The 22,936-nt window shown below is 43.8% G+C and overlaps 1 protein-coding gene across 1 annotated transcript in view; it reads right to left on the bottom strand.

Moving 5' to 3' along the window:
* Positions 1–22,936, bottom strand: part of spata5 (spermatogenesis associated 5) — a 536,428-nt gene that overhangs the window by 419,336 nt on the left and 94,156 nt on the right. The window contains exons 11-12 of the mRNA XM_038792393.1: positions 14,353–14,562; positions 259–312 (exon numbers count right to left, since the gene is read on the bottom strand). Of these exons, the coding sequence (XP_038648321.1) occupies positions 259–312; positions 14,353–14,562 (264 nt within the window). The remainder of the gene's footprint in view (positions 1–258; positions 313–14,352; positions 14,563–22,936) is intronic.

Here is a 22,936-nt window from a genome sequence, read left to right as displayed (position 1 = left end):
CTGTAAATCAGAGGACTGCCTGTATATGTTTAGGGTTGTGCAAAATAGAAATTAACAATTTTATTAAGGACTCTTAAAAACATTTGGTGTTAATAATTTAGTGGTATCTATTTTAGTTATGCAAAAAAAAAAATCATTTGTATTTTTATACGGCTTTTTTGAACTTTTCTTGAAAAAGGAACACACTTCACATTGTACATCCAAGTGACAAGTAACAAAAATGTGAAGATCCATAACAAGCATTCTTGTCCAACCTACCTCTCTCACAGCACGCTCAGATTCACCTACATATTTGCTCAATAGTTCTGGTCCCTTAATCAAAAAAAGAAACTGAAATTAGTTATTTACAGACAGTACACATAAGTATTACAGCTCATAAATAAAACAGCAAACATTTACAAGAGATATTACACACCATTATATATTGGTGGAGGTCACATCCTATTTAAATTTAAATAGAACACATCTCGCCTCACTTTGTCATAATATTTAACCTACTCAGTTGCTCAATCCAAAATCAGTTGCTCACCGAATCTTTGGGATGAATAGCGGGCATTCTGAAATTCCTATTTTTCTATTTTGAGGTATTGAATGTTCTCTCCAGCTCGGCCATTCCTCAAACTGGGCTAGTCCTCAAAGCATTCCAATTGATACTTCGAGAGTACTATTGGCAGTCACCACACAACAGGAATAAGCTGCCCTCACTGCCTGTGTGGAGTTTACACTTTTTTCCCCATGTCTGCGTGGGTTTCCTCTGGGTGCTGCAGTTTCTTTCCCATAGTCCAAAGATGTGCAGGTTAGGTGGATTGGCTATGCTAAATTGCCATTAGTGTCCAAAAGGATAGGTGGGGTTACTGAGTTACGGGTGGAGGTGTGGGCTTAAGTAAGGTACTCTTTCCAAGGGCCAGTACAGACTCGATGGGCCGAATGACCTACTTCAAACTGTAGATTCAAAGAGGATGCACACGATAGGTCAACAACCAACCAGCTAAGTGGCACTTGCATGGGGGTAGAGGGCTGGTGGTGGCTGAACACGTTTAGCTCAGTTGGCTGGAGAGCTTCTTTCATGACGCAGAGCAAGGCCAACAGTGCGGGTTCAAATCCCGTACCGGCTGAGATTATTCAAGACGGCCTGGCCTTCTCAAGATTGCCCTTCGCCTGAAGTGTGGTGACCCTCAGGTTAAATTGCCACCAGTCAGCTCTTCCCCTCTAAGTGGAAAGCAGCCTATGGTCATCTGGGACTATGCCGACTTTACTAAATCCTATGATATTTTTGGAATACTGGGGTGATGGCATATAATGATCAACAACAAGTAAAACAGCATCCAAGCTTCTTGAATTGTACGGATCCATGCTCTCAGCTGGAAGAAACCTTTTTTCCCTTCTCTTCTGCACAAGTACAATCCCTTTGAATTGATTGTTGAAAACAGTCCACTTTTATGTTGTATTACACATATTATGAACAGAACCGTTTTACAACATTGAGCTTGCCTTCACAGTAACAAACAAAGAAAAGCAAACTAAGTCTCTTACGAACTGAACTTTGTATCCTAATGCATGCACACATTCCTCATGCCCCATCCATGCCAACATTTGCCACCTCATACTCCCCCACACTGCATGGCTCTTCATAGCCCCATGCCAATCTATGCTCCTCTATCCATCCACCATGGTCTCTCAGATCCCCCCCATGCCAACCCATTCTTTTATAGTCCCTATGCCAGCTTAGTGTTAACACAAACCAACCTACATCCCCAACTATCACCCTTTGCCCTTACACCCTCCATGCCAACTTATCCAGTATCCATCATGGATTGACCTCAGGACTCATGCTGAGATGAGATAAAATGGAGTCTATTGAAGAACTCATGACCTCAAAAAAAACATTGGCTAAAAAATTCCCATTCACTACAGTGAACTTTGGTAATGCCTTATACAAACAAGTATTGGAATTCATAATCCTATTTTAAAGCGTCTATAACCACTTGAAGCTGTCAATCAAACTATGAACTGAGCGGATCCCTCACAGTGATAATGGAAGGTCATGAAATCAGTCATGCACACTAATCCAGTCTTATGCAAATAGAGAATAACATTTCAAGAACTTTTTTTTTAAACACTGCAGACACTCTTTGCCCCTACACCTTTTCAGATACTTAAAGGCCAGGAGCTGTAAATGCCTTGAGAGCTTAGCATTTCCAATGAGTTTGACAGTTTCAATGAAGTAATGCACTTTTTATGTACATTCATGTCTACTTTTAACAATCCCAAATGACATCTGACCTGTCCCAAAGTTGTCCCAGGACCATATCCAAAAAGGTAACTTATCTCTAAAAGGATACACCACCACCTACCCAAGTAATTCTGAAAAGTTTAGACCTGTCCCTACCAGATCTAATCTGCACATGTCGTGTTTCACGCTCCCAGCTGATGAAAATCCGACATGACTGGAGGTAGCTGCTGTTTTATTTGGGCGGCTGCCTCCACGAACCACCGAGGTGCAATTTTGTAACCAGTCCCCATTCTTCCCAACCCCATGAAAATGGTAGGTTCAGAGTGCCTCTGCAGTCACTCATAACAATGGAAATGCTCTCTGTCTTTACAAAATTTCAGGCCCCGGTTCAAGCATGGACAAAAGAGCTGAATGCCAGAGGTAAGGTGAGAGTGGCTGCCCTTGACATACCTAGGACAAAGGGAGGTTGGAGGTCCATCATCACAGCTCCAGGACATCGCTGCAGGAGCTCCTCAGGGTAGTGTCCGAGGCCCAACCATTTTCAGCTGCTTCATCAATGAGCTTCTTTCCATCATAAGGTCAGAAGTGGGGATATTTGTGGATGAATGCACAATGTTCAGTACCATTCGTGACTCCTCAGCTGATGAAGCAGTCCATATCCAAATGTAGCAAGATCTGGACAATATCCAGGCTTGCGCTGACAAGTGGCAAGTTACATTCATGCCACAAAGTGCCAGGCAATGACCATCTCCTACAAGAGAGGATCGAACCATTGCCCCACGACATTCAAAGGCATCACCATCGCTGAATCCCCCACAATCAACATAGTGGGGGTTATCATTGATCTGAAACTGAACTGGACTAGCCATATTGATACTGTGGCTACAAGGGCAGGTCAAAGGCTATCAAAGGTCAAAGGAATCCTACAGCGAGTAATTCACCTCCTGATTCCCCAAAGCTTGTCCATCATCTATAAAACACAAGTCAGGAGTTTAATGGAATACTCGCCACTTGAATGAGTGCAGCTCCAACAACACTCAAAAAGCTCGACACCGTCCAGGACAAAGCACCCGCTTGATTGCTACCCCTTCCACAAACAGTCAAACCCTTCAGCACCAACAAACAGTGGCAGCCATGTGTACCATCTACAAGATGTACTGCAGGAACTCACCAAAGTTCCTTCGGCAGCACCTTTGAAACCCACTAATCTAGAAGGACAAGAGCACAGATACCTGGGAACCCTACCACTCACTCACCATCCTGATTTAGAAATATATCGCCGTTCCTTCACTGTCGCTAGGGCAACATCCTGGAACTCCCTCCCTAACAGAACTGTGAGTATACCTGCACCTCAGGGACTGCAGCGGTTCAAGAAGACAACACTTTCTAAAGGGCAGCTAGGGATGGGCAATAAATGCTGACCTAACCAGCGACGCCCACATCCCGCAAAATGAATTTTTAAAAATACCATGTTATCAAACTGATTTATTGAAGCCAAAATTAAAAGATTTATTTAGAAGATAATAGAACAAAGGCAATAAACGACAAGATAATGAGTGACATGGATTAGATAATATACCAGCCCATTACAAAGAATCACTGTGTCAGTCTTGGAAAGACAGTTGAACTTGAATGCAAGTGAAAATACCTTTTTGCAACTTGAACTGTCTGCAAACCCAGATACAATAACATCTCAAAAAGGACTGACCCAGACATCGAGTAATCTAACATCATTAAGTTGTTTTTATTTAGAATTTAATCAAGGAAACGTATCTAGAGCAGAAAAATTTACTGATATACAGTGGAGCCAAAGGGCTTCATTGTATTAGTACACTGTAAAAAAAAATTTTAAAAGAAATTATTAAAGATAGAGATAATCCAAACAATGTACTCATTCACATTACTTTAGCTGTCTTAAAGTTACATTTAAAGAAAAACAAAATTTCCCTTTGGTTGAGAGATTCAATCCCATCTGTGTTTGAGTGTTTGTAAAAGGCCCCATGGCACTAATTGAAGAAGCTCAATAGTTTTATCCAGTCTAATAACCAACATGTGTCCCTCAACTATCATCGACAACACAAATCTGCTGGACGTTCATCTCTTGTTGTGGAACAAACTGCTGCCTACAAAGTGGTGGAACTTCACTGTGTCCAAACTGCTGCCTTTAAAGTAAACGTAACTGTACTTCAAAAATACAGTAACAAAGAAAGCAGTAATGGCACTTCATTTTCGTAAATTGTTTTGCAATAACCTGAGGCTATCAGAGACGCTGGGCACAATTTTCAGCTCCAGAGTCCAAGTGCTCCCGCCAGAGCGGAATCGGTACATTTTCACATTGCCTCTAGGTGCACCAGGGAGGCGCAATTCCATCAATGCAAATGGGCGAGCACATGGCCATGTGCATCCCGCCCAAGTCCCAGTGTGATTCACTGGGGTCAGGGATCCCATTGAGAGGCCGACAAGCTGGAGCAGCTTTTAAGCGGCCCACTCACCCCAGACTCTCATTCCAGCCAAGAAGATGGGTGCCAAAAGACCTTCACCACACCCCTTTGATGCGGACTTCCACAGGATGTTGGACGCTACTGAAGAGAGGAGGGTAATCCTCTTCCTCAGGGTGGGGCAGAGACAGCATAGAATCATAGAATTTACAATGCAAAAGGAGGCCACCCTATCCCCGTAACCCCATCTAACCTTTTCGGACACTAAGGGAAATTTTGTAAGGCAAATCCACCTAACCTGCACATCTTTGGACTGTGGGAGGAAACCGGAGCACCAGGAGGAAACCCACGCAGACACGGGAATAACGCGCAAACTCCGCACAGACAGTGACCCAAGCCGGGAATCAAATCTGGGACTCAGGAGCTGTAAAGCAACAGTGCTAACCAATGTGCTACCGTGTCACCCAGCTGTTATGGATAAATCCTGGGATGAGGTGGCAGATGCAGTCAGTGAGTGCTGGTGGCAGATGCAGTCAGTGAGTGCTGGTAGCCTCACCACGAGGACCGACATGCAATGCAGGAAGATGATGAATAACCTCCTTCGAGCTGCTCAGATCAGTAACAATCTGTGCAACATCATTCCCAGCCTTGACCCTTGACATCTGAACTCAAGCCCTTATATGCAGTAACACTATCTACCAGCCTGCCTCTCAGAACCTACAGCCAGGAACTCCCAACACATGCCCTGTCCTCTTTGGCCAGGCACCTTGCCCACATCTGCCACTAGCTAGAAACCCCTCCCGCATAAAACAGGCATGCCGGTGTCTCACTATGTTATTTCTGTGTCCCCAAGGATAAAGCAGGTCATAATTGAAGAGCGAACCAGAAGAGAGGTGGTGGCATGGCCGGCATACAAGTCCACACCCCCTTTGAATAAAGGGCCATGGAACTCATGGGAGAGGCCGAGGAGCGAGCAGTGGCTGACATGGAGTTCAAAATGCGTAAAAAGCAGCGAGTCCAATGCAACTTTATCCAGATGTCCTATCTTAAGTAGTCGTTCGTCGGCTAGTCTTGTCCTTCCCAACAGCTGGCGTCATGTACTTTGTCTTACAGGATCCCCATCAGATGTGGCCAGGCCATCTGGAGTCGCAGCCCCCCACTCCAGAACCTCAGAACTGCCCAGAGCAGACCTCCGGAAGACACCGACTTCTCGGCACTGCTTAGGGGTTGGTTTAGCACAGGGCTAAATCGCTGGTTTTTGAAGCAGACCAAGGCAGGCCAGCAGGACAGTTCAATTCCCCTACCAGCCTCCCCCGAACAGGTGGCGGAATGTGGCGACTAGGGGCTTTTCACAGTAACTTCATCTGAAGTCTACTTATGACAATAAGCGATTTTCATTTCATTTTCATTTTTCTTTTCACCAGCACATCCACAGAGCAGAAACTATCACCTCGGTGGGAAATGTTAGCGGGTCAACCTCCTGGTCACCTTCTGGTGAGCATCATATACATGCTGCAGCACATCAGGTGGAGGCAGGGACACCCGAGGGAGCAGCCGGTCGTTCGGCTGGTCGATTCCAGGGACAACTGCCGCTAAGACAGACTCACCTAATGAAGAAGCTGTGCTCCAAAAGCTAGTGATTCGTAATAAACCTGTTGGACTTTAACCCAGTGTTGTAAGACTTCTTACTAAGACAGATGTCAAGCCTCTGGAAAAGATGATCCCATCACTGGTGCTGATTCAGATTCAGATCTAGAATTTAGAGGAGGGGGTGCAAGTACAACTGGAGGAGTCCAATTGCCTTCAGGTGCAAGACATGTTGCTCACAATGCTTAGCACCCAGGCCAACACGTCCGCAATGGAAGGCCTGGGTCCAGAAGCCATAGCCACGTGTCAGGATGTCCAAGGTCTGAGTCACACTGTGCTGTCCATGGCTGAGGTGCAGGGCAGGAGGCCCCAGACACAGGCAGACATGTCCCAGGCGCAGATGGATTTTACTGCAGCGCTTCTGAGCTTGGCGCACTCAAAGGGTCATGGCTGAGGTCATAGAGAGCATTGTCTAGGCACTGACTGACCATAACCAGTTACAGAGGCACATGACGCTGTCACAGAGTGACATGACCGAGGCAATGAAGGACATGGCTCACTCACCGAGGGACACGTTCCAATCACAGAGTACCATGCCTTGAGGGCATTAACACAATGGTTCAGATGAGATCGGACCTACTGGACTGGCAGGGCCAGGTGATTGTGAGGCCTCCGGAGCTTACTCCGGCTGGCCCTCGATCCCATGGAATATTCCGGAGGTCAGCAAGCACCCCATGGGAGGAGGAAGGGATGGGGCCCATCCCAGGGCTTCCCGCAGGGGTGGAACATTCCAGCCCTTCGGAGGCCCCCTTCCTGACACTGGAGAATCAGCTGGGAAGTGGGCAGAACATAGTGACACGTCGTCACCTGTGAAGCCTGAAAGTCAGCTGGACTCATCCAAGTCCAGGCGCCCCCTACAGGACAGTTGCCAAGGATGTCACAGGGCAGAGGGCGAGACAAGCATTTTGGGATATTTTACAATGTTAAAGGAACTATGTAAATGCACGTTTCTGAATGCAAATTATATCTTGTAACTGCATAACTCGTTTAAGAATCTGATCATGTTATGTTTACTTGTACCTTGTATATCTCCAATCTGGTCCCACCGTGGGGGATATAATGGGGTTGCTCAGGAGATTCGGGGCTTTTTCAGGTTATAAGCTGAATCTGGAAAAGAGTGTGTGCTTTTTAGTGTCTTCTCCATTTCAGGGGGCGACTACTTGGGGGTACAGGTGGCTCAGGACTGGGCCCGGCTTCGTAAATTGAATTTCACGAGCCTGGGGGTAGAGTCAAGGCAGATCTGTTGAGATGGGACAGCTTCCCTGTCATTGGCTGGCCGGGTGCAGGCAACAAAGGTGAATATCTTGCCACGGTCTTTATTTTTATTTCAGTGCCTATCGGTCTTTTTCCCGAAAGTGTTTTTTTATGGGGGTGGAACAGTTGATTTTGTCATTTGTCTGGGCAGCTAAAGTAGAAGGGATAAGGAAGATGATGCTTCAGAGAGGGCAGCAGTCAGGGGGTCTTTCCCTTCCAAACCTGTTGTATTATTATTATTGGGCGCCGAACGCTGAGAAGGTGAGGAGTAGGGAGCCGGAGGCTATGTGGGTGAGGGTGGAAGCAGGCTTTTGTAGGAAGTCGTGTTGCAGGCACTGCCAATGGTGCCACTCCAGTTTTCCCCAGGGAAATATTCAGGGAATCCGGTGGTGGTGGTCATGTTGAAGACCTGGAGGCAACTTCGGCAGTACTTTAGGCTAGGTGTGGGGTCGAAGCTGAGGTTGATCTGAGGGTATCATGTGTTTGAGCCGGCGAGGTTGGATGCTAGGTTTCGGGGCTGGGAGGAGCAGGGGTAATAGAAATGAAAGGCTTATTGTTAGAAGGGCGGTTTGCAAACTTGGCGGAAAAGTTTGGGATTCCGTGGGGAGCGGTTCCTTTAGGTATATGCAGGTGTGGGATTTTGCAAAGAAGGTCTTCCTGACTTTTCCGGTGGCCCTCGGCGGTATTGAGGGGGTGCTGTCAGTGATAGGCTTGGAGTTGGGGTTGGGGGTCATCTCAAAGATCATGTGGATTTGGAGTCCAGTCCCCTGCAGACTATATTCAGGATATTGGACTTGCCGGAGCTGTAGACGGGAATCAGGGCAAATGTTCTAGCCTTTGCCTCGCTGATTGTTGATAGGTGGGCCCTGTTGGGATGGAGGTCAGCTTCTTTGCCCTATGCCTCAGTGTGGCTGGGGTTTCTGTATTTAGAGAAGGTTAAGTTCGTTTTGAAGGGGGCGAGTGAGGGGTTCCATAAAAGATGGGGTTTGTTTATATTACACTTTAAAGAGTTGGTTACAGTCAGATGCTGGAGTGGGGGTGGGTGGAGGGTGTTTGGTTTGGGTTACTGCAGTGATGTGGGATGGAGGAGAGGTTGGGGGGGGGGGATGTTTGTTATTCTATTTTGTTGTGATGTAACTTTAAAATGTAAAAATTGAATAAAAATACTTTCAAATAAAAAATAGTTTTACTCGAACCTAACCAATCGTACCAGACTCAGAAAGCAAGCTAATGACGCAGAAATGAGAGCAGTTCAGGAAGCCAATTTTGAGGACATAGGATTAATTTGTGCCTAAGGCCCTAAACAAATTGCCCAAGGACTTAGACAAAGAGGTAAAATTTACAAATTAACAAAATTACAATCACTTCCTCTGAAATAGCAAAATGGCTTTACTACTAATTAATCACATTTCTGAAGTTCAGTCACTTTGGTTATGTATAGGGACATGGCAGCAAGTTTCTCCGAATAGGAAATCAATTGATTGCCGAGATAATTATTGTGGTTGTGTCTGATACTGGAGGAAAGTTAGGAAGAACACTTAGCAAACTCGCTCCTTTTTAAAAATAATGTCATGGCCTCTTTGGAATCCATTTCAGCAGGCAGATAGGGCCCTAGGTTCAACATTTCATTCTCAAGATTTCAGCTCTGTTAATGTCGAACACCCACAGCATCGTTGAGTGTCAGTGTCAGGCTAGATTATGTATGAAAATCCATAGTGCGACTTGAACCATTGACCTTTCGACTCGAATGAGTATGTCATAACTGAGCCAAGTTCAGATACCGAAAACTGGGTTTCAACTGAAAACAGTATTACTCAAGGCGATTCATTCAGGATTTTAGTAATGTAACCAATGTGCCACTGCTGATGTCCTGTAACTGTATTCCTCTTATACATCCCTGTACAGAGAAGATACTCCTGTATGAAGGGAGAATGCAAGACAAACTGGGAGTACAAGCATGGAAGGGTAGCTCTCCGTTTAACCTCCCTTAAGCTTTTAAGTGTACTTTTATTTTAAGTATTTCTGGAGGCGTTCTCAGATACCCTTTGTTGTCAATTGATTTTTCCCCCCACTTGCAGGACATCAGGAGAGTGAAATTTAATCTTTAAAAATATTTGTGCATTCATAGAAAGAAAACAAGATCAATCCTCTCAGGATGTGGATAAGAGCATGAAGACAACTATTCAAAATATTGGACAAAAATAATTCTCCGCAGAATTAAGCTAAACAGATGTTGACTTAAAGCGCAGCTGTGCAGATTGGATAAGGGTTGCAGCATGCTAAGGCACTGTCTGGCGAGTAAGTACAGTAAACCATCATTAGATCAATGTTACAATGTCAGAAGAATCAGTCCATTGAGGCAAACTTCTGAATTCAAATACTTCAAATTTACCACCCATATCTATTGGTTCAATTACACAAATATGTATATGTGGTGATAGAATAAAAATAAGAGAAGTCACATGTTTATAAACAATATTTGATTGTTTTAACCTATTTGTGCATCTTAGCAAAATTACATCACCTTGAGGGGTTTCAGAAACACTCGCATAACATTGAGTGCTTCAGTATTCAAACAAATGCATTATTGCAATATACAGTTATTTAAAGTTTGACATTAGTTTCATTGCTAATATATCCCCATATAAAAATCCAAAATTGTGGTACCCTGTTTTACTCATACGTTTTACTTCTTGCAAGCCCAAACAAAAGACATCTCCCTCCATTCTTGTCCATACCCCATTCTTTCCTTTTCATAACTAAAACAGAGAGTTTGTGAGATTTCATCCTGAAAGAATCTTCCTTTCTAGTCATTAATATGACCGATGAGCACCAAATAGGAATTCAAGAAACCGCCCCAGAGACATGATAGTCAAAATTAAAGCTTCCAGCTGCTAACTACTGCAGTACCAGGTACCTTGAAGTGCCCAATCCAACAATTTACCATCTAGTTTACCAAGACAAGGATATAATGAAATTGTTAACAAGCATCTGAATCAGTTTGTCAAGCAAGTTGTGTGCAGCAGCCATTAAAGGTCACGAAAAATCTTTAATGATCTGTTGCATGAAGTAACCATGTATTTTTTTCTCCTAATGTTTAAAATAGTTAATTACAAATGTATTTTCACTCCTAAACACTGAGGTTAATTTTGGACACCAAACAGCATTTAAAGTTATTCAGAGATGTAGTTTCTATCCGTTGTCAATTCTGATAAAGGATTATCATCGACCTGACTCGTCAACTCTTGCTCTCTCCACAGATGCTGACAGACCGGCTGAGTATTCACTGCATTGTCTGTTCTTATTTGAAAATTAAATATTTTATTCCCTATTGTCATCTAAATATACATGGAAAATAAAAGTAAGTATGCCAATTCCAACCGTTCTCAAAGTCAAGCAAAACCCATCAAGACCCATTTCCTGCCTGCCATCCAACATTCACATTTTTATACCAAAGTTGAGTCGCAGATCAGCCATGGTCTCATTGAATGGTTGAATAGTCTAGGTTAGTAATGGGCAACCAAGGCTAGTGGATCAATTGCATGAGTGGCCCTTCGAGGGCAGCACGGTAGCATACTGGTTAGCACGTTTGCTTCACAGCTCCAGGGTCGCAGGTTCGATTCCCGGCTGGGTCACTGTCTGAGCGGAGTCTGCATGTTCTCCCCGTGTCTGCGTGGGTTTTCTCCGGGTGCTCCGGTTTCCTCCCACACTCCAAAGATGTGCGGGTTAGGTGGATTGGCCATGTTAAATTTCCCTTAGTGTCCAAAAAATGTTTAGTGTGGGTTACTGGGATCGGGTAGATACGTTGGCTACAGTCGGGTGCTCTTTGTAAGGATCAGTGCAGACTCGATGGGCCGAATGGCCTCCTTCTGCACTGTAAATTCTATGATTCTTCACCTCAGTGGGCCGCAAGATTAAAATTGGGCATGTTCACTAACTTTGACTCTTCAATAATATTGAATGCATTTAATACATGTTGATTGTTATAGAAAATTCTTAATCATTCATATATTATTAGAACTGTCATCAACTTCAAATGGTAAAAACAAAACAAATATTTATGCTTAATTGGATAGAGAGGGAGTGCACGGCTCTCACAATCAATGCCGTGTGCAATCAGGACATACCTCACTTCATGTGTCCTTGCTTTCCGTGAATATTACTGGAGTAAGACCAGAGGAGAAAAAGCTACTTGGATGGAAATCAGTGGAATGTGGCAATTCTGTGCTTGGGCAACAGTCAACAAGATGTCTTGTGGGCCACACCAGAACCATAATAGGCCACATGTGGCTCCCAGGCCGCAGGTTATCCACCACTGTTCAAGAGGACCTAAATAGTCTACTCTTATTCCTTTGTTCTTTTAGCAATTCACTCGAGTCTTAAAAGCTTGACCTAAAATTGTAGCTCAATCTTTCTGTTTCATGTAATGGTCTCCTTTAGTTTATCAATCCTTTTGGTGTACGTCTCTCCTGGATAACACATGTTTCTGGAATGCTACTACAGTTGTACCCTTCCACTAGGGAAGTTATAAAGAATGAGGACCCGAGCCACTTGACATTCATTGCTGCAGTATTGATATGGCTAGTCAATAGTGGCTCCCAACCCCCAGAGTTCCAAGCATCGAATGTTCTGACCAGATGAAACATTTAAAATTATGAAGGGAATAGATAGGATAGATGCGGGCAGGTTGTTTCCACTGGCGGGTGACAGCAGAACTAGGGGACATAGCCTCAAAATAAGGGGAAGTAGATTTAGGACTGAGTTTAGGAGGAACTTCTTCACCCAAAGGGTTGTCAATCTATGGAATTCCTTGCCCAGTGAAGCAGTTGAGGCTCCTTCATTACATGTTTTTAAGGTAAAGATAGATAGTTTTTTGAAGAATAAAGGGATTAAGGGTTATGGTGTTCGGGCCGGAAAGTGGAGCTGAGTCCACAAAAGATCAGCCATGATCTAATTGAATGGTGGAGCAGGCTCGAGGGGCCAGATGGCCTACTCCTGCTCCTAGTTCTTATGTTCTTATGACATCGATCTGACCATGTTACATGTGATCATGTGATATCTGATCATGTGCACCTAAGCACATTACTTCTCCAAGTATACATTTACATAATGTGTACCGAACTTATAGAAAAATCAAATTAGTCTCCTGTAGTTGTGTATTTTTGCTTGTGATTTTGCAGGCAGCATGGTGGCACAGTGGTGTCTCATAGCGCCAGGTATCCGGGTTCAATTCCGATCTTGGGTTACTGTCTGCGCGGAGTTTACACGTTCTCTATGTGTCTGTGTGGGTTTCCTCCGGGTGCTCTGGTTTCCTCCCACAGTCCAAAAATGTGCACATTGGGTGGATTGGCAGTGCTAAATTGCCCCTAAGTGTCCAAAAGGTTAGGTGGGTTTACTGGGATAGGGTAGGGGATGAGTCTAGGTGGGGTGCTCTTGCGGAAGGTCGGTGCAAACCCGATGAGCCAAATGGCCTCCTTCTGCACTGTAGGGATTCTTGATTCAGTGATAGGGAAAGAGATAGCAATGGTTAAGGCCAGACTGGAGCTTTCCTTGTTGGAAGTGGTCATTGTCTGGCACTTATGTCGTACGAGCATTAGTTGTCATTTGTAAACCTGAGCCTGGATGTTGACTAGGTCTTGCTAAGCAGTGGCAACTTCATCATCACAAGGAGTTGCGATTGAAGTTGAACTAAGGATTCATCAGCTATTTCTAAATTTGTGACAGAGAGAATATCACCAATTAAGTAACCAAAATAGTTGGGCCAAGGATGATGATCCCAAGAAAACTTGCAATAAAGTCTTAAGGCCGCAATGATGGCTCACAACATGCATTACCATCATCCCATGGATGCCAGTCACTAAAGGGAATCCCGTTAACCTCCACAGATGTTAATTTTGCTGGGACCCCTTGATCTCATGCTCAGCTGAATGCTGCCTTGATATCATGATATCATTTAGCTCACATCCATGTTTGGCCAAGGTTGAAATGAGGTCTGGAGTAGAGTTAAAAGCAAATTACTGCGCATGCTGGAATCGGAAACAATAGAAAATGCTGGACAATCTCAGCAGGTTTGACAGCATCTGTGGAGAGAGAAAAGATCTAACGTTTTAAGTCTGGATGACTCTTTGTTGAAGGGTTCGGCAGAACTCAAGCTCAGCTAACTTTATCCACTGAGCTCTCCTCTTAGCATTTCTCCCAATTTCTTAGTCACAGGTATTGAAGTGAACCACAGCTGCACACTGCACCTGAAACACTTCCTTAGGACCCCCAAAATATATACGAAAGCTTTTGTAGAGGAGTGACTGTCATCTGAGAATTACATTTTACAATTAGTCATAATCTCTTGTCAGACTCAACGTCAATTGTTTTCTGATTACTCATTACTGTCCTGTGAAATGGAATGGGTTGTTTTTTAAAAAATCAAGTATTCCATCCATAACTACTGGGCATCCTTTACAAAAATGTCTATTCATAGCAAAATTAAACTGTACTTTATTAAATACATGAATGCTATTTTTGTTTTTAAATGATGCTTTCAACTTGGAACTATATCGCCGTTCCGTTAATGCCACTGTATCAGAATCTTGGGACTCCATCCCTAACAGCACCGTGGATGTACCTACACCACACGGACTGCAGCAGTTCAAGAAGACAGCTCACCTCCACCTTCTCAAGGGCAATTAGGGATGTACTACATATGCTGACCTATCCAGAAATACCAACATTCCCCGAAATAATTTCAAAAATCTGTTTAAAATGTTGTAATTTGTACAGTGTTACCTTGACGGCCAAGAAATTCAGTCCGCTCTCATTGGCCAAAGCTTTTGCTATCATCGTCTTAGAGCAGCCTGGAGGCCCATAAAGCAGAATTCCTTTTGGAGGCTGAATCCCCATTCTGGTAAAGGATTCTGGGTGTTTTTGTGGCCATTCGACAGCCTGCTTGAGTTTCAGCTTTACGTTTTCCATCCCTCCTATGTCTGACAAGGAGACCTAAACAATGAAAAAGCACTGATCAATGCAGGATCGCCTAAGGTACTCAAACTTTTTATTTTGCTGGATGTTAAATAACACGTAAACAAAATAGTGTATTTTTATAATACCATAAAACCATTACAAAAGGAATATCATGTATAATATCACTCCACCTACTGTCTGTAAACAGAAGAGTTTATTTCACATTTAACACAATCACACACTAAAAGGGGAATAGAAAATACAGTTTTAAAGCAACGCATAGTAGCAGTACAAGATTGACAGGCATGAATATTAGTTCAACTTCCTTTCCCTGCTTTTTTCTGATGCACACTCAGTTACCTCCACCATTACTATTGCTATTGCCTGCTAACTCATCACAAATTGTAATCAAAACTGGAGCTTGAAGTAAAGTTATTACTTTCTTGTTAAAGATAATTGGAGATCTCTAGAATCTCAATTATGAGGGAACAAAATGTTAGAATTGTTTTCATTGCAAAGTGGCCCAATATAAATTTTTAAAACCATGAAAGGGATTGATCTGGTTCAGCTAGATAAACTGCTCAGACAAAAGAAAAATACAAAATTAAACAAAATGTAATGCAAATTATATTTGAAAAATTAGACATCCGTATTACACATCAGGGATTAAATCAGGAACTATTTTACAACAGGAGTTGAAGAAATGTAGACTAATTGACCAATGAAGTGGATCATACTAACAGTTTGTGTTAACCAACTGGGGTTGAGATCAATCAAATAAGAGCAAATCTGTTGGGTCAAATTGTCTTTCCCTGCTCTTAAAATTTCATTTGTTTCTATAACATTGTGCATTTACACAGAGGGAGACATTCGGGGAGGCAAAACATGCTGGTTCTCCAATTCTCCTAGTTGTTACAGAAACCCATTCTCAAGACAAGTCTCAAAGTGGAAAGAATTCCATCGATCAAACACAAGTGAGAGACTGGGCATACATAAAGGCTGGGATACACTGGAAGTGTCTGCTGAATTGTAACCGATGACAATGCCATATGAACTCAAAGTGCTTTTGCAGTTTAGAAAATACTCCAAGGTATCAGTGGCATAATGGTAATGTTACTGGATGAGTAATACTTGTGGACACGAGTTCAAATCACACCCTGGCAGCTGGGGGATTTAAATTCAATTAACTAATAAATCTGCAATAAAATTGCTTATCTCATCAATGATGACCATGAAACTACTGGTTCATCATCAAAACTTACCCTGTGGAGAGATCTACCATCCTTACTTGGTCTGGCATGACCTGCATGCGACCTTTTGATCCATAGCAATGTAGTTGACTCTTAACTGCCCTCAGAAATGGCATAACAAGCCACTCCGTTGATCTAACTGCGACAGAAAAAAAACGAACTGAGGGTGTACCTACGCCACATGGACTGCGGCAGTCCAAGAAGGTTGCTCACCATCACTTTCTCAAGGACAATTTTGGATGGACAATAAACACTAGCCTTACCAGCAACAATCACATTGCAAGAACAAATAAAAAAAATTCCTACTCTCCACCATCTAGCAGTTGACCCAACTATTATTTTGACAATGATCTGAGCGCAGGTCGCCTCTTGTGTATTTAACCACTGTATATTATAGGGAGACAGAGAGTAAGACACAGCAGCACAAGTGGATAGCACTGTAGCTTCACAGCGCCAGAGTCGCAGGTTCAATTCCCCACTGGGTCACTGTCTGTGCAGAGTCTACACGTTCTCCCAATGTCTGCATGGGTTTCCTCCGGGTGCTCCCGTTTCCTCCCACAGTCCAAGGACGTGCAGGTTAGGTGGATTGGCCATGCTAAGTTGCCCTTAGTGTCCAAAAAGGATAAGGGGTTATTGAGTTACGGGGATAGGGTGGAAGTGAGGGCTTAAGTGGGTCGGTGCAGACTTGATGGGCCGAATGGCCTCCTTCTGCACTGTATGTTCTATGTTCTAAGATTAAAAATAGATACATTTTTGAAAAAGAACGAGGAGTTGGGTTGAACAAACAACTGTAACAAATTAATTTATTGACCAACCTCAGCAATTACCACATACATAGCAGGCACGTAGAACATTGACTGCCAGAGTGTTGGGAGGCTTAATTTATCAACGTGAAGTGATCAAGAGGAGTCAGTGATAGATCATGATAAAGATAGTAAAGCCTGAAGTGATGACAAAGAGCATTAAAATAAATAGATTGAGAGACTGAGCTGATGAAGCTGTATTCTGTCAAAGGTTTCAGACAAGAATAACATTGCTTCAGAACAAATGCCTTCCTTATTCAGGAAAGAGAATGTTTTACTCATTTTGTTCCCTCATACATTACAAAATGTCGAGGGGAACATAATATTTCACAGTGGGAGTCTCAAGACGTGTAGTGAGTATAATAAAGTGACGACGAAAGCAATTGGAAAAAGATAACAATAGCCTGTAAAACATACCAAATACAGGGGGCGGGATTCTCCGAAAGGGAGGCAGAGTGTTCCCGCCATCGTGTTTCATGACGGTGCAAAACGGGTACGGGCACTACAGATTCTGGGGGCCAGCACGGTGCTGGAGTGGTTCACGGTGCTCCAGCCTCCCTTCCTGCTGCCAATGGGGCACCGCGCCAACACGCGCATGCGCAGTTGGGCCGCGCCAACCCGCGAATGTGCGGGGGACTTCCTCAATGCGCCGGCCCGACGCAACATGGCGTGGGGGTTCAGGGGCCGGCCGCGTAATAAAATAGGGCCGGGGCTGGAGAGGCCGGCCCACTGATTGGTGGGCCAGACCCCATCAGAGGCCCCCCCCCCCCCCCCGCGGGTGAAGGAGCGCTTTTACCCGCCCCACAGGCCGCCCCCGACCCTACATGCAGAGTTCCCGCCGGCTGCGAGCAGGTGTGAACAGTGCTGGTGGGACTCTGCCGTTTCCGCGGAGCCATTCGGCCATCAAGGCCAGAGAATCGGCGGCCCGGCCGCGGACAGCGGCCCGCGACCGGCGCCGTGCCAAATGCACCGGCGCAAATGGCGCTGATTCTCCACTCCTCGGAGAATCGCCTGCCGGCGTCAGACCGGCGCCGCGGGAAAAAATGGCGCAGATGGCGATTCTCCCATATGGCACGGCATGGGAGAATCCCACCCAGGAGCTTTTGTTCTTACAAAATTGCACGAGAGAAGTAGAACAAAATAAGCATATAGGATCGTCAAAAAGAAAATGCTTTTAGCACTAATATTTATCTATATTTCATTAAAATTTGGAACAGATAAATATATTCTAATGAAAAACAGAACAGCCTCAATATTAAAATGAAGGTAGCCTCTGAATTGCATCGGTTGCATATGTGTAACCTGAAAATCAATGAGGTGAAATGGACTTGCAGTCTCAATTAAATTTACCACTTAATTTTAAAAAATTTTTTGAAGTGCCCAATTCCTCTTTTTTTCTCAATTAAGGGACAATTGAGCATGGCCAAGCAACCTAATCTGCACATCTTTGGGTTGTGGGAATGAGACCTACGCAGACACGGGGAAAATGTGCAAACACCACATGGCCAGTGACCCCGGGGCCAGGATCGAACCCGGGTCCTCGGCACCATGAGGCAGCAGTGCTAACCACTGCACCACCATGCCGCCCCACTAATTAATTTTATCAGGGCTTCATATATCTAAGGCATCCACATGACATGATCTCAACAGTATCTAAAGGGGCAGAGCACAGATGGAAATTGGAGATGTTCAGAGGAATGGTGGACAGATAGCAAAATTTCAAAAGATGCTCCGTTGGAATTACTGCTGGACGCAATCTGGAATGGAAGATACATACTTTTCCCCAGCAATGTTGGAAGAAAGATGCCACTTCCACCAAAAAGATATGATTAACGATAGACAAGAACATGAGTGACAGGCACACTGTGCCCAAGTAATGGATGCAATGTAAGAATTGGTTCGGTAAACTAACCAAATCAGAAAATGAGTATATTTGCTGATTGAACTACCTCATGTCTTTTAAGCTTCCAGCCACTTCCCCCATGTTTCACTCTCTGTCTTGCTAATTGTACTCCATCACATCAGTTCACACACTCATCTAACTTTCAGCAGTACCCAGCCTTCACTTTTTTTATTCATTTCATGAGATGTGCATTACGCTGACTAGGTCAGCATCTATTTCCCATCCCTAATTGCTCTTGAGAAGGTGGCGATGAGCTGCCTTCTTGATCTGCTGAAGTCCATGTGATGCAGGTACACCCACAGTGTGACAGTGCTGCTGTGGGCCGGCGGGGGGGTCCAGGATTTTGACCCAGTGACAGTGAAAGAACGGGGATATATTTCCAAGTCAGGATGGTGTGTCGCTGGGAGGGGAAGTTCCAGATGACAGTGTTCCAATGCATCTACTGCCTTTGTCCTTCTACATGGTAGCGATCTGTATGCTTCAGCTACCATTCACCCATGCCTTATGCAAGGCGATTCCATGGTTAGCCTCATCAATGTACAACATTAATGAGGTAAATAAATGTCTCAACTTCATTCACAGGTCTGTTTTTCCACCCCTAACAGGAGAGGGTACAAAACACAAGAAGATGCAAGGTGGCTTGGGAATAGTCCAGCTTGCTAATTCGGAGGAGGAAACTCCAGCAGTAAGTGACTTGTTCTGTGTCTCTCCGAATAAAAGATAAATAGGGAACTCAGCTGGTGACAAAATTACAAATGTCTCTGACACAGATATGCTGACTTCATATCATCAATGACTGAGCTAGGAGAAGACCAAGTGTAGCAATTGTCAAGATTGAGACTTTTCCACAGATAAATTATGTTCCGTTTTTTGTCTTTCAGAGCTATCATAATGTTATCGGACATCAATGAGGATTATGCCTCATGGAAACTCACTCCTTCAGATGACGCACTGTCACAGGAACTAAAGGTGTGCTTTCAGTTCAGTGGTTACACAAACAGTTAACTCGATTTTCACCTTAAGAGTCACACCACATAAGTGAGCATGAGCAGACACCAATGGCAGGACAGCTGTAGAGAATTAGACAGTGCAATCTTGTCCAAGCTCTGTTCAGCTGGACAGATGTTGAAACATGGGTTCATGGAGAATGCTAGAGGAGCAACAGCAACTTAGCCAAGTACTGACCAAAGTGCAACTTAGCCAAGTACTGACCAAAGTGCAACTTAGCCAAGTACTGACCAAAGTTCAATTTAGCCAAGTACTGACCAAAATGCAACTTAGCCAAGTACTGACCAAAGTGCAACTTAGCCAAGTACTGACCAAAGTGCAACTTAGCCAAGTACTGACCAAAGTGCAACTTAGCCAAGTACTGACCAAAGTGCAACTTAGCCAAGTAGTGATCAAAGTGCCACATATAATGTGCACATTACTGTGAAGGGGATAGTTAAATCCAACTCAATAGTGAGTGTTTGCCGGCCATAAAATTGCAGAAATGTTGACTATGGAGAGAGTGGCTGCCTCTAAGATTCAGTGATGCAGGAGTCACTTGCAGTCTTAAAAATGATGAAGGATGCTGTATCTGTAGCCGTGCAACATGTTCTGTTCTCCACTAAGGTCAGGGGAGAGTGACCGCCCTTGACATCAAGGCAGAATTTGACCAAGGGTGGCATCAAGGAGCCCTAACAAAACTGGAGTCAACAGAAATCAAGGGGAAAACGCTGCTGGTTGGAGTCATACCTGGCACAAAAAAAGATGGTTGTGGCTATTGGATGCCAATCATCTCAGTTCCACAACATCACTGCATGAGTTCCTCAGGGTAGTGCCCTCGGACCGACCATCTTTACCTGCTGCATTTAGGACCTTCCTTTCAACACAAGGTTAAAAGCTGGGATTGTTAACTGATGACTACAATGTTCAGCACCATTCGCAACTCCTCAAATACTGCAGCAAAAACCTGAACAATATCCAGGTTTTTGCTGACAGGTGGCCTGTACATTAATGCCATACAAGTGCCAGGCAATGACATTCTCCAATAAGACAGAATGTAACCTTCGTTCCTTGACGTTCAATACCATCGCTGAACGCCCCACTATCAACACTCTTGGGAGTGGGGGGTGGTTACCATTTATCAGAAACTAAACTGGACTAGCCATATAAATACTGTGGCTACAAGAGTAGTTCAGAGACTAAGAATCCCGATGCAAGTAACTCACCTCCTGTCTCCCCAAAGCCAGTCAACCATCAACTAGGCACAAGTCAGGAGTGTAATGGAATACTTTCCACTTGTCTGGATGAGTGCAACTCTAACAACACTCAAGAAGCTTGACACCATCCAGGACAAAGCAGTCTGCTTGATTGAGACTCCTCTCCCTCCACCACTGGCGCAAAGTAGTCGCAGTGTGCACCATCTGCAAGGTGTACTGCAGAAACTCACCAAGACTCCCTCTAGAGTAACTTTCAAAGCAACACCATTTGGAAGAACAAGGGTAGCAGATGTTTGTGAACACTACCATCTGTTAGGATCCTGGATGAGAACCCAACTATTTGTAATTCATAAAATTGTGAGGAAATATTACTGCACCACAGGAGTGATAACATTGACTCAGCCCTCAGCCATCTTTTATGTTAAAACTAACTTTAACATAAACACATAATTAACCATATTAGCAACAGAGAAACAACTTTATAGTTAACAGCTACAACAGTTATTCAGTAAAAGGAGAAACTTTAAGATGCTTCCTAAACCTGCCTCTGTATTCCAATTAAGCCAACCAATATAGTCCAAATACTGCTCATGATTAAAGTTAACAACCAGGTTTCTACTTGCTTTTCTCTGTGCAGAATATTTGAAGAGAGAACCTTATAAGACCGAAATTGAAACATTTCTGTTCAGATTCAAATCCTAGGAAGGATCTGCTTTTCAGACAGATCTGGCTCCTCCAGTTACTACATCATCTGCACCCAAAGCATAAGGTATTGTTCTGTCTCCTCCCACAAGATGTACCATGACCTGTTTAACAAGACCAAACACAATACCCCTCAAATTATCTACACCTCAATTGTCCTTTAATCGTAAACAACATTCCATTAGCAAAACGCTTCATTTGGAATATCAATGATTACCTCAATTTTACGACCTCTAATCACAGCTTTAACAGACATGTCTGCAAGCATCTTAACCTAGGTTTTAATAACATTATTGCAAACAAATATAAAATATGACAAATTCTGACATTCATCTCACATCCGGAGGTCCCCTTCTAAACTACTCCCTACACTGATTTGGAAATGTATTGCCGTTCCTTCACAATCACTGGGTCAAAATCCTGGAACTCCCTAATGACTAGCACTGAGTGTATCCACCCCACTTGGATTTCAGCAGTGCAAGAAGGCTGCTCACTTCACCTTCTCAAGGGTAATTATGGGTGAGCAATAAATACTGGCCTAACCAGTGATCTCTCCATCCCATGAATGGATAAAATAAAAGCTGATCCTCAACGGATCGAGAGTAGTGATGTTGCACTGGCCTGGGGGAGGGATGATGATGAAAGGACACCTGGAAGTGGGAACTCTACTGAGGATACGCCCACTTTCCCACACTTCCACCCCACCCCCCAAAAAAATTGGCTTTAAGTGAACAGGAGTGTGTCAAGTTTCCTCTTTGGAATTCCCCTCATCAATATTGGCACTGCACAGTACACAATGTACAATATCACTGAAGGAATGATGGACGACTCTTTCGAAGAAATAGATGCAACCCTTTTAGCTCATTAATAGATTCTATCATGTTCTTGCAGTGGTGGGCCAACATGAAGGCATAACATTAAATCTCAAAGAATGGTATTCCTTCAATATGAAGCATAAAAACATGCAAGTGATTGCCAACTCATTGGCTCCTCTCACAGTTCCTTCATTGTGATTCAGTCAGTCTTGCCAATGCTCTTTCAACAAAGAGACATAATGGCTCCTTGGCTTAAAGATCTGGGTCTTGATACTTCTATGCCACCTCAAAACTCCACAGGAGCACAAATATAAAATGGTATTTTATGAATTCAAATTATAGTTAAAATATATTTCATCCTGAAATATATCCTGAAATTCAAGACCAATTTGATTACTTTGGAGGTACATGTTTAAATGGGGGAGAGGGGGGGGGGGGGGGCCTAAACGGCTGGCTTGTAATGCAGAACAAGGCCCCAGCGTGTGTTCAATTCTCGTACCGGCCTCTCCAAACAGGCGCTGGAATGTGGCGACTAGGGGATTTTCACAGTAACCTCATTTGAAGCCTACTTGTGACAATAAGCAATTTTCATTTCATTTCATGTGAGTATGCACCTAATAAGATCAGTAAGATTTTTTTTTCAGATTGTTGCAAGATGCACAATATCAGCATTTACTTTATTGACCATAGATAGCTCGCAGGTCACTGAACTAGCTCAGCAAACTACCATGAA

The sequence above is a fragment of the Scyliorhinus canicula genome, chromosome 3, assembly GCF_902713615.1.
Source record: "Scyliorhinus canicula chromosome 3, sScyCan1.1, whole genome shotgun sequence".
Lineage (NCBI taxonomy): Eukaryota > Metazoa > Chordata > Chondrichthyes > Carcharhiniformes > Scyliorhinidae > Scyliorhinus > Scyliorhinus canicula.
This window is presented reverse-complemented; position numbering and strand designations above follow the sequence as displayed.